The sequence below is a fragment of the Trachurus japonicus genome, chromosome 18, assembly GCF_045865225.1.
Source record: "Trachurus japonicus isolate A0001 chromosome 18, Traja_1.0".
Classification (NCBI taxonomy): Eukaryota; Metazoa; Chordata; class Actinopteri; order Carangiformes; family Carangidae; genus Trachurus; species Trachurus japonicus.
In genome coordinates, this window is record NC_140924.1 from 23,076,113 (window position 1) to 23,088,151 (window position 12,039).

The following is a 12,039-nucleotide window of genomic DNA, read 5'->3' on the forward strand; positions in this document are numbered from 1 at the left end:
TATGTAGGCTATATGATATTTTGCAAGTAATTCGATTAAATTGATGATGTAATATTGTCGATGTGATTTGTTAGCAGCATATAAAAAACAAACAATATAAGCCTGTGTAAGAGAAAAACCAGAGTCAGTGTTTTCATGTTGATTCAAATCTGAAAAGACACTAAAGGTTTTCTGGCAAATCTTTTAAGGTGTACGCCTATACTTTACTTACAGTTTAATGCTAAGTACTTTAAATTCTTTGTGCTTTTCCTCTCCATTTCTAACCAACTCAATTTGGTTTCAATTTCAATTTCCACTCCCGATATGCATGTGAATAAAAGTGATATGAAAACAAAAACTAGTGGAAAACACAAATGTATGAAAACCACGTGAGCAGACTTCTAACAACATTGTGATGTTTAAATGAGGGACTGACCCACCTTCATGCCAGTCTGTTAGTCCTGCTGCCTCCAGAACCAGCAGGCTGCGGAACAGTTTCTTTCAGGTCAGGTCATTAGCCTCTCCTTACTTACACACACAAACACAATTTTTTATGCATGCACATACAGTGTATGGATGGACAATATTTGATGTTTTGCACTCTATTGATTTTATTTAGGATGTTTTTAATTTGACTGTGCTGCACTTTAAGTGGCAATAAACTTAGAGAATCCTGAAGGTAGGCTACAAGACCACTAGTGTACACTTCTACCAGGCCCAACACATGCAACATTTTGTGAGTTGAGAAAGCTCTTCAAAAAGCAATCCATTAGCTGTAATAATATTAATGATAGTGATCAACACTGCACCCTCAGATGTGCTGTGGCCTGAAAAATAACCTGAGATGTGATGGACCTGTGCTTAAATGCTTTTCATTGCAAAAGTCATTGTTGGGCATCAAAGAAGAGGTGCATCCCACCTGGGCTCATCACTTTTCAGTGTCCCAGTGAAGCACTTCCATTGTGTTGTTGGAATTTGGTTTTGTTGTGAATATTTGCAGCTGTCAAACTTAAGATGTTTCCTGAGGTTTGTGTTTTTGTCTATTGGCATGTGTTAACAGTTCATTGAGCTTTCTGTGCCAGGACAGGAGATAGGGTTGGCAGGAGAAAGAGGCCAGTGTTGTACTGGTCTTACTGGACATTAGAAGACAAACAGCAACTACATTTATTCATTTTTGCCTAAAGAGGTATGCAAACCAATAAAACCAATGGACTTACAAGTTATAGGAGTGATTTATTCCAGGATGCAGGTTGAGTGCACTGCGCTTCCTGATAAGGACACACAATTGTTTAATTGCAAAAATCAACAGAATAAATAGATCAAACAAACGGCAGAAAGAAGAAAAGAATCAAAGAAAACCAGTGCGGTCAAAACAACATGGTCGGTGCCATCATTTGTGAAACTCGCTCATTATTATATTGTAATATAATTTCCACTTTCCCCTTTGTAAAGAGGACATACATGATACAATAACAACACATCACTAAAAAATTATGAACAAGTTGAGCATGAGCAGAATATGTACAAAAGATGAGTTAAGGTGTAAATCAGAGCAAGTGAATGTGAACTGTTGCTTTAAATACAAGACGAACTGGGATGAATCATATGTGAACTTGGTGTTAGTAGCAGTGGTAGTCTGTAAAGGCCTTTTACCCAAAGACGTTTTGATTCAGTCTGTAGACTTGTTCTGATACCGAGTGCACCGCTTACATCATTAGTGCAATCAAACAATAGACTTCAGAAAAGTCATCAGAGACACTCACCAGTGTTTACACATACTAGGAAAAATGACAGAAAAACAAGTGTATCAAAAATATCCATATACATAGTCATCACTGTGTACTTGTGAGCATCTATAGAAGACAACGAAATTATTTGCAGTTAACAGTGAAGACAGTAAAATTATCTTCCTCATGAGATCACACTGAAAGTATTGAAAATGGACACGTGCAGGCAATGGGGCTGAGGAAACTGGAAATAATGGGAATTCTTCAAATTCAGGAACTCTGTGAAGGGTAAGTCAAAAAAAAAAATGCTGTGTATATTGGTAGACATGTTAAACATTCACACACATGTCAAAAGGAATATGTCCAAAGTCATATTTACACATTTACATACAACAAACCAAAACTTTTTAAGGAGACATGATTCCACCATGGGCTACGCCTAATATAGGCTGATACAGTAAAATATATCAACTACACCTTCCCTCCATCACAGCAACCTTTGTCTCCAGGGGAACGAAGTCTGACGCAGAATGTGTGGGAGAGGACAGTTGTTGGAAATAAATAAACTGACCAACAGGTTATGTCGCTGCTGAGCAAGATCAACACCTGCTGCTTGAGGCACCACGGGACAGACGATGTGCTCCTACAGAGGTGGTGCCGACTTTAAACACCACACGCCAAAAAACTGTGTAGTTAAGAGGAAATGTGCATGTGCAGTGATTTCTGATGAACACTGAAAGCTGTGTAAACATACTGTAATATTTCAAAGCTGAACTCTCCGGTCAGTACCTGTGAGTGAGATTGTAAGAAAGTGCAACACTGCCCTCTCTTCACATGCAAATTCTCAAGGGTTCATCATCATAACCTTACATTCCATTCAGAGAATATTATTGCCTTTGAAGAGAGAGTCTAGTAAATGTGGGAAGCACAAAAGGAATGAAATAAAACAAGCGAGGGGAGAGTAAAAATACATGTTTCTTGAATTTACTTGCACGCTACCCTTAGTGCTTGAAAGTCACCTCCACACCGTCTTTGGCAACCACCTACTGTCAGTAGCTGTGGCCTCTTGGTTCGACCCTCTTTGAAAGTGAGTATGCCTGGAAACCAGCGCAGTGAATCATGCTTGCTGATTTTGAGTGTCTACAAAGTGGCAAGACGATGTACAGACGGAGTTTATTTTTCAAAACATACATTGTAGGTGTCCTTAGTGTCCTCCATCTTCACCAGGTGTCAGTACGGGCTGAAGAGAGGGGGAGGGAGGGGGGCTCCAGGTGATGTGAAATACATCCGAGAAAATGCCGTTACTTAAACAAAAAACAAAGCTGGAAGTTGAGGGAGGCCATGGTGTGGAGGTGAAGTATCCAAGGAGAAGGAGGAGAGGAGCGAGGAGGTGGAAGGCAAAGTGGAGTCCCTGTGCTCATTAGCCAGCTAGGCTAGGCTAGTTTGCTAGCATTGCCATGGCAGCCATCAGCTGGTTAGGTAACTGTGTAGGTCTCTGGAGTTGATGCTCAGAACCACCCCTGAATGGTTGCCTGGCGATAAGGGGGAAGAAGGAACGGGACACAGACAAGTGAATGAGCAATGCTAAACAACAACTTTAAATCTCAACATGCTCTGGCTCACTTGTGTTCAAGTTGCCCTGTGGAGGTTTCTGTATACGCCTGGTGTTGAGTCAAAGCTCAACTTTCATTCCTTGATATTAACTAAGCTAATTTGGAAAATATGTTACTTGCATTGTTCACATTATAAATAAAGAAACACTGTCATTTATTACTTCTAATCACATCAGTGGAACTATTTACTGTTGTGTGATCATTTAATAGATCTATTTAAAAAAAAAAAAGTCAATCGATTAATCTTTTGTTTTATAAGATCTTGAGAAATGTTCAGAATAATCAAATGTTCCTGCTCCTCCCCAAGTTTCAAATCATTTGTCTTTCTCCTCTCCACAGGGCACTTTTCGTATTTAACATTCATGCAAACAACATCTCATAAATCATTGGTCACTAATGCAGTGGTAGGAAAAGAGTAGCTCTCAAAGCCATGAATATATAGTTCCTATTTATTTCCTCACATGACATATAATATCACAGTTATAACATTAACAGTTACGACCAATCTGCATTTTTTAACATGGTGCTTGGACATAAAAGAGCTTCATTTAAGACTTTAGGGACATTATGTCTTTAGCAAGACCAGAGCCTCATTACAGTTGGTTCATTAGGCCCAACCTTTTTTAAAGGAGTAGCTCAACATTTTGACAAATTCGCCATATAATCTTAGGGGTATGGTACAGTAATTACCTTTAATTATCAGTGCATGTTGTTTTGTGAACGGTACAAGTAAGGGCTATGAAATAATCATGTATAATTATGGTACATTATTATTTAATAGCGTGGTGAATGTGCAGGTCACAACTTGTCCACCAGAGCATTTTGGAGTTGTTGGATTGTGTATTTGATGAGTTGTGAGGGACAGGGGACAATGTACCGTTCACCTCACCTGATCTCAAAACAACATGCACCGATAATTGAAGGTAATGAACCTACTCTTATGACTAAAGGGATTATGGTGATAGGCGAGTTTGCCAAAATGTTGAAATATCCCTTTAACCTTATAATTAATTCCTGATATCAGTAGTGGCTTGTGATCAACTTTGCAAGTAAAAGTAAAGCTTTCATAATGTGGCTAAGTGTACCAGTGATAAGGATGAAAAAGGGGAAGTTCTTCAGTACCTTGGTGTGTGTTAGCTGCTGGTGTTAGTGGCTTGGTTTTTAGTAGCAGTGGTTAGTGGTAGTCCTTATAAGGGAACAGAAGGCGGGGCTACCTCCTGCGTTACCTAGAGTCTGCGAGTCCAGGTCATCATCAATGAACTCCTCTCCTTGGATGATGTGCTGTGTGTCCTCACTGTGATTGACGGGGCTGGTCATTTCCTGCTCCTTCTCATTGTGCATCTGGGCGTACACGTTGCGGTTGCCTGGAAGCTTCCTGAAAAACAGTGGAGGATAGGCATCCTCAGTCCTAAACCAAGGACTGTGGGATTTGTTGTTCTTATAAGATGGGGCTGTAGTTTTGAGCTGCATATTCAAGTGACTTTTTGGTGAATGTTTGTGTTCGGGGTGTGAGGTGGTGCTGCTGCTGGCAGGGGATTGTCGTGAAAATAAAGCATGCAGTTGTCTCTCACATTAAATCAACTAGTCTTCATGCAACAGTGTTGTGCAATATGGTGCTATACATAGTGAAATAATAGAAAAATATGTCAACAATCACAGTTTTGCCAAGTGTTTAAAGTGATACGCCAACATTTCTTTCCGTGTCTTGCCTCACTCCCGAGTCCATGACAAGAAGATAGACACCATCCTTTCGACTGTGCGTGCAGTAACAAGGGAGACAGACCCTGTATCGCCCATAATTAGCTTAGCTCAAAAGCTGTAAGTGCATAGGTAGTGTTAGCCTGCCTCCTACCTGAGCCGCAGCAGTCAGTCAGCAGTCAGAAGCTGATTTTATTTTAGCTCTAAACTCTGTAAATGTATCACTTTATCGACATTTCAAACATTTTTAGGCGAGAAAGTAGACGTTTAGCTCAGCAGTGTGTCGTTAATTTGTCTAAATACCAGCTGTTTACAATTTTGTTCGGACGAATTCGGCGCTACTCAAGCTAGCTGTTGTGACCAACACACTTCCGGTTACTTCCGGTTACTTTCACAAACTAAAACACCCGTTGCCCTTTACATACAGAAATGCTTTTACTTTGAAATAGGAAGCTAACCTACCCTCGATGTAGCTAGCTTGAACCAAAATAAACCGTCTTTGCTTGAACCCCCCGTTTTGACCGATCTCGTCCCGTTACCGGCATTTGACCGCTCAAGATGCCTTACCGGAGAGTTTTATCAGCTCTGAGACGAAGATCGGTCCGTTTAGAGTTGCTGAAGCGCGTCACGGATGAATTTAGGTGGAGGCAGGCTAACACTACCGATACACTTCCAGCGTTTGAGCTAAGCTAATTGCGGCTGATACGGGCTCTCCCTCATTACTGCACGCACAGTCGAAAGGATGGTGTCTATCTGCTTGTCATGGACTCGGGAGTGAGGCAATACACACACAAAAAAATGTTGGCGTATCCCTTTAAGTAGCAGATGGTTTCCTGACATCTGGTGCATTAGGCTACTGTTGTCAATACTACAAATCAATCACATTCTCTTGATATTGACAACAGTAATGGCAAATGTAAGCATGCTAACACATTAAGCCATGGCACTATTGACAGTAACAAAAAGCGCCCCTTTTTTAGGGGTAAGTACAGCCTCACAGAGAAACTAGGAAAACCGTAGACTCTAAATCAAAGTAGAAAAGTTATTTACTGCATATAAAATGCTAAATAGAAATAAGTTCTCTCAATATCAGCCTCATGCACATGCTGCATATTCATTGATTATGTTTGTTCATGCTTTGCTTTCAGCTGTTATTTGAGACTCAAGCGTGACCTTGGTGTTAGAACATTAAGAATGAACATAAAGTGAATCTTCTGACTCTGAGTAATTTGTTAAATTAATTATGTAACAACATTATATTTATATAGCAAAATACAAAATATCTTTCTCAGTAAATCCTAAAAATGAATCACACAAGAAAAAACATCTTCTTTCATTAACACCAGTGATGGTCAAAAAGAGTCAATAAAAGGAATTGGTCGAGTGCAGTTTGCTCCAGGCTCTTGCTGACATGCTGTAGCTGTCTCACATTACTCACCTCTTGAACTTGAAGAGGATGAAGGAGCCAGTGGCGATGATGCTGATTAGGAAAATGATTGCTAGAGCCCAAACACCTGGACCATCAGCTGCTCCATGGTAACCTAATAAAGATTCACACAGATACACTGATGAGGAATAATTCATGTCCACACGACCAGAGCAAAAGGTTAAGAGGATTTGCAATTCAGTGTAAAAACGGAAGAAGATATCAAGACAAAGATCTGCAGGAAAGTGAGATGAAAAGACCTGTCGACCAAAATCCAAGCCAGTTAAGTTTTCAACAAGAAATATTGTTGAAAATGAAGCACAGCAAAGCCCAGACCAGCTCAAACCGGATCAAACCAGGAAAGGAAATGGTGCAGAAATCAGAGAATATTGAGATTAGGTTGATTCAGAGATCTGCAGGTGTATGGGTCATGAACGCACCATTCTCTGCTGCTGTAGCTGTTGTGTCATTAGCAATTAGACCTAGCCCTTGAAAATAAATGTATAACATGCAATTATCATTAAACAACAACAACAATAAATAAATACACAAACGAAATACAGGTTTAAAAGCAGACTAAATGGTCAGTAATTACATATACCTCCATTTGGGTCAGCCAGCATCACCAGTACTTGTAGTCCTCGCACCACAAAGCTGACATTGTTGTCGTTGAAGGCCTGCATGATGGCTTGAATATGCTGAGGATGAGGGGATTGATTATTAAGAAAGACATTTGCTTCTGCCAACACAATGAACCACCATTTATATAGTATTTGTAATGGATTTATATCTTTGTGCATGTACCTTGTCTATAAACACACTCTTCTTGGCTGGTTTGCTGTCCTGTGGGAGAATGTACAGGTCTGCAGTGGTGGGCAGGCCCGGCTTGACCACTGTAACCAGGGACTCCTGAGGAACGCCTGTAACCTAAAGTTAGATGGTTATTGGCCAGTCATATAGCTACTCAATAAACAAAACAGTGAAAATATAAATACTGGTAATAAGTCATGTGACTGAAGGAGGTCACTAGTAATAATAAACCCTAAAGACACAAGCTGCTAGTACGTATAGCTCCTGAACCAGATCTCCAACACTTCTTCAACCTCCTAAACCTTTTGTTTTTATCAAGAAAACATCATGAGTTGAAGGAGAGGTCATAAGAACTTGGGAAAAGATTAGATAACCATTGTTCAAAACTACCCTTACATCAGCACAAAAAACAAAACCAATAAACCACTGATATATAGAAATAAGATCGTAAAAAGAATACACAAGTAGCAGAAGTTCAACCATTAAAACAATGAAGGGGCTGAGCAAGGGATGTTAATTAATTATTTTCAGATGTAGTTTCCCGATATGGCACTTGTGACATTTTTACACAGAAAACTAATTGATGTGCTTTATACAACAGGATTTAGGGGGCATTTGTCTTTTAATAAAAATGATGCTGATGATGTTTTTAAGAAGTAATTCAATCTGCGTATTCTCCATGATGGCTCCTACAGCCCCCTCCTTCTACCTTAGCGAGTATGTTAGTGACCACGTGACCGATGTCCTCTCTCCACTCTGGGATGTTGGGGTTGAAGTGGTCTAGGTTGCTGCTGAAGCTCAGAGGGATGACCTGGAAGTTATCTGGAATTGGATGAAACACAGGATTGTTGTCAAATATCACACTCCACTATCCAAAGAGGAATCTTAATGGATGTCAAAAATGTTGCAGGTTTAAATATATACACATGTACACAGAATGTATTGATCTAATAATGTGTAAAGTGTAGTGTAGAAACATAGATGCACAGAGATGTGTGATGATGGACCAGCCAGATGTGTCTTGTTGAACGTATAAAGATTCAGTTTGGACAACCATGTGTTCATTTACAAATACAGATAGCCTACATAAACTACTCAAAAACAACATCTCACATCATCATCAACTGTTTAAGGTAACAGTTGTATCTGAATGAACCATAGACCATAGATCTTTAACTTTGGCAAATTTCACAAATGAATGAAACCATGAATGACATTTGAAAGCTCTGGAAAATCTGCTGTAGGACAGTGCATAATTCAGTAACTTCAGAAGAGCTCTGTTTTCTGTGTTTCATAGTCAACTCCTCTACTACAAGCTTGAATAACATTTCACTGTGTTACCGTAGACCCGGACAGTGCTTGTGTCCTGCACCATGGATCTGCCATTGGAAGCCTGGACGGTGACTGTAATCTCTCCCGTCTCAGGGAAGCGAGTCAGAAGACTGTTTTCTAGAGTCAGTGTGGGCTGCATGGGAGTAACAGATGGATGTTAGTTCTATCAAATTTTCAAGCTTCCTTATCAAAAAAACAACAAAGTAGCGCTTAAAATGTCAAGCCTGTTTCTCCCCTGAACACAGTCAGCATCATAAAAATAAATAATAATAATGGATTACATTTATATAAGATCTTCATTGGGCATTAAGTTACTCTTATCTAGAATAATCTACTTATTTTGCTGAAAAATAATAATAATAAAAAGGAATGGAAGGTTATTGTGTTATTTGTAAGCAGTAAAGCAATATACCTATTATATAAGTACACTTATTGTACTTATGTTTTCCATATCATTTGTATTGTACAACATTATGCCAATGGTATGTACACTATTATTATCAATTATGCAGCTTCAGGGGAGTCAGACATTCAAAAACACAGTATGAAATTCTGATGCTACTAAATGTATGAATGAATGAAGGTGAAGTTACCTGCAGGTTGTCTCCTATCCACCAGTACAGGACTGTCAGGTTTGCCTCTGTGGGAAGAACAATGGCCGTCAGATTGACCTCATTGTTTCTCCCAGCGATGGGAACCACCTCTAGGTGAACTTCTTGTAGAGGAGCTGTAAGAGAAGAACAGATGATTCATGGAGGTGTGTTAGGACTAATTCAGAATGGTTGAAATGCTTCAGTAAAATATGATTCAGCGTCCGCTACAGTCTTCCTTATCAGTTTCATCTCTTACAACACAAAATAGTGCATTAACTTTTAAAGCTGTACAAAGACATTTTGTCAAAGTGAGAGACAGAACAGAATAAAATCTCTACTTCCATCCCCAGACATCATACTGTAGACTTTCCTTGTATGATAACATTTCAAAAGTCAGATATAAAAAATTGTTTCTGGGAAGTGAAAAGTTATCTCGTTTGAGGAACACGCCTGAAATGTTGTTTAATTTTGGAGTTGTGTGAGTTGCTTGGAAATAGAAGCTTCAGTATCTCCAAAAAGAATAAAATCCCAGAGGCCGTCAACGTGTTATTTTATGTTATGTTGTCATGTGGGAAACTGACCTGTGACCTGGATGTACATGGTGGCCTCATCATGTCCTGCCATGTTCTCTGCCTTCACCGTGACCTTGTAAACTCCTGGGTTTTCATAGCGATGCTGGATGGGTTCATCCGTCACAGTCAGATTCTGGTAAATGGCCCGTACCCCATCACCGAGGTCCACCTGGTACCTGGTGCTGCTGGTGTCCCCCTGGTGAGACAGAAGAATCATGTCCAGCACATTCAAACTGAATAAAGAAAGGAGGATGAATCAACAAGAGAATTATACCTTCCATCCTACCTGTTCCTGGTGGACGATAAATGTGATGTCATCACCGGGGCCCACAGCCAACATCTGCCCTTTGATGCCGACTCTCAGTCCTCTAGGGGGCAACAGAGGGCAGCTGTGCTGTTTAGCGCTCTGCTGCTTGTTTAGCCCTCCTTCACACGCATTAGACACTACCTTCCTGTAGCTGGAGGACAGAAGAGAACAGTGATGTTGTCAGAGTAGGAGGGTGTTTGGTGAGTCTTTACAACAATCTTGAACAGAAACTTACAAGGTTCATCTCACTGCAAATCATACAACTACATTATAGTTATCTGCCAGGAATCCTAAGGTTTGATGATCAAGTCCAACATGGTTCTGTCTTGTTTTTAAAATTCAAAATCTTTCCAAGAATATCTGTCTTATTTCTTGTCAAAATGTCTCATTTATGGTCAAAACTAATCTCTTTCCACTTAAAATAAGACTCATGACCTAAAAATCAACTTGTTTTTAGATCATTTTCACTTGTTTCAAACAAATTATCACTTGAAATAAGTAGAAAAATCTGCCAGTGAAAGCACGTTTTTTGTGCTTGTAATAAGAAAGAAAGACTTGCTCCACTATCAGATTATTTCAAGTGAAAATATGCTTGAAAGAAGTAAAAAGTGTCTAAAAACAAGCTACTTTTTAATGTGATGAGTTTTATTTTATGTATAATGAGATTTGTTTTGACTAGAAATAAGACAAATATTCTTGGTAAGATTTTGGGTTTTTGTAGTGAGTATAATTTCTAATATCACATCATTTCTTTCAGCTGCCGAGCTTGAATGTTGTACATGCTTTTGTCTATTCTGTCTATTTTTATATTTTATATGTATTTATTTTTCTGTGAAACACTTTATAAGGTGTTCCCATAAAATGTGTATGTGTGTGTGTGTGTGTGTGTGTGTGTGTGGACATGTACAGACCCAGTGGTGGACTCGTAAGTTTGTCTCAGATGGCAGTCTTCTGGTGGTGAGTCTGGATCATGCCAGAAGTCAGCGAGGCAGCGATCACCCTCTGTGCGCGACCGCTCGAAACCATAGTCACTAAACACACACACAAAATATAATAATAGTAAAAAGGCAAACTCATTTAGTGACTTTAGAATTAAACAACAGATATGGTAAAAATAAGTCTACTAAATCAATCTACTTATTTACTTAATGGCGCAAACATAATAAGAGCAAGAATAATTTGAGTGTGGTTTGTTGTTTTCAGTAAGCATTTAACAATTTTACAGCCTTTGTTTTGCATAAAACTACTAGCTTCAATGAAGTTCTGAATGTGCCAAGCTTTTCTGTAATTCTTTAGGTCTCACCAAGTGAAATCCTTCTCTGTGCATTGACAGGGTTTGATGGTGAGGGCTGAGGTGTAGCTCTTTCCTTTGATGCAGAACGCTGTTTCCTTTCTTTTCCTGAAACTCCGCTCTTGGCCCATAATACACTTCTCTCCCTGAGAGGAGAGATGTGAGAATTAATGATTTTCAGATATAAGCAGGTGTGTGTGTATGCATGTGGTGTGTGGTTTCTACATTACCTGCAGGTCTGTAAGCTGCCACAAGTCATAATCAGACTCAGTACACTGATGGGGAAAAGACTGCCTGAAGTCCACTTTGACCAGTTCCCAATCGGACCTGTAGCTGATGTGGCCAAACACACTGTAAAACACACACAAACACACAAAATAAGCATGTAACTATGTTCTGTCAGGCAGTGAATCCAATATAGACGATTGTTTGTGCTCCTTCACCTCAAACAGCCAGTATTGTATGATTGACATTGTACAATAATGACAGTTTGTTCTGATTAAATAATTTAAACTAGATGTGTTGACTGAGAAAGACAACACTGGGACTACAGCTATCACTTCACTTCACTGGTGTTTTGTCAACTGTTAATAAAGCAATATCACATGAGTTGGTGTGATGTGGGAACAACCTGTTATGACCTGGATTTTGAATTCCAAACCAAAGAAATCCTGTGTTTTCCAATATTGTC

The 12,039-nt window shown here is 39.4% G+C and overlaps 1 protein-coding gene across 12 annotated transcripts in view; it reads right to left on the reverse strand.

Moving 5' to 3' along the window:
* Positions 1-1,198: 1,198 nt before the first annotated feature.
* sorcs2 (sortilin-related VPS10 domain containing receptor 2) overlaps positions 1,199-12,039 on the reverse strand; it is a 311,391-nt gene continuing 300,550 nt past the window's right edge. The window contains exons 15-28 of one of the 12 annotated variants that reach the window (XM_085758983.1): positions 11,579-11,699; positions 11,361-11,494; positions 10,969-11,088; positions 10,037-10,208; positions 9,760-9,946; positions 9,179-9,312; positions 8,595-8,718; positions 7,963-8,075; positions 7,248-7,370; positions 7,045-7,141; positions 6,884-6,931; positions 6,456-6,558; positions 4,534-4,739; positions 1,199-3,238 (exon numbers count right to left, since the gene is read on the reverse strand). In XM_085758983.1, coding sequence (XP_085615109.1) covers positions 3,174-3,238; positions 4,534-4,739; positions 6,456-6,558; positions 6,884-6,931; positions 7,045-7,141; positions 7,248-7,370; positions 7,963-8,075; positions 8,595-8,718; positions 9,179-9,312; positions 9,760-9,946; positions 10,037-10,208; positions 10,969-11,088; positions 11,361-11,494; positions 11,579-11,699 — 1,747 coding nt within the window. In that variant the 3' untranslated portion in view covers positions 1,199-3,173. Of the gene's footprint in view, positions 3,239-4,441; positions 4,740-6,455; positions 6,559-6,883; positions 6,932-7,044; positions 7,142-7,247; positions 7,371-7,962; positions 8,076-8,594; positions 8,719-9,178; positions 9,313-9,759; positions 9,947-10,036; positions 10,209-10,968; positions 11,089-11,360; positions 11,495-11,578; positions 11,700-12,039 lie in introns of all 12 variants that reach the window. The other 11 variants (XM_085758984.1, XM_085758985.1, XM_085758986.1 and 8 more) reach the window with 11 other exon arrangements.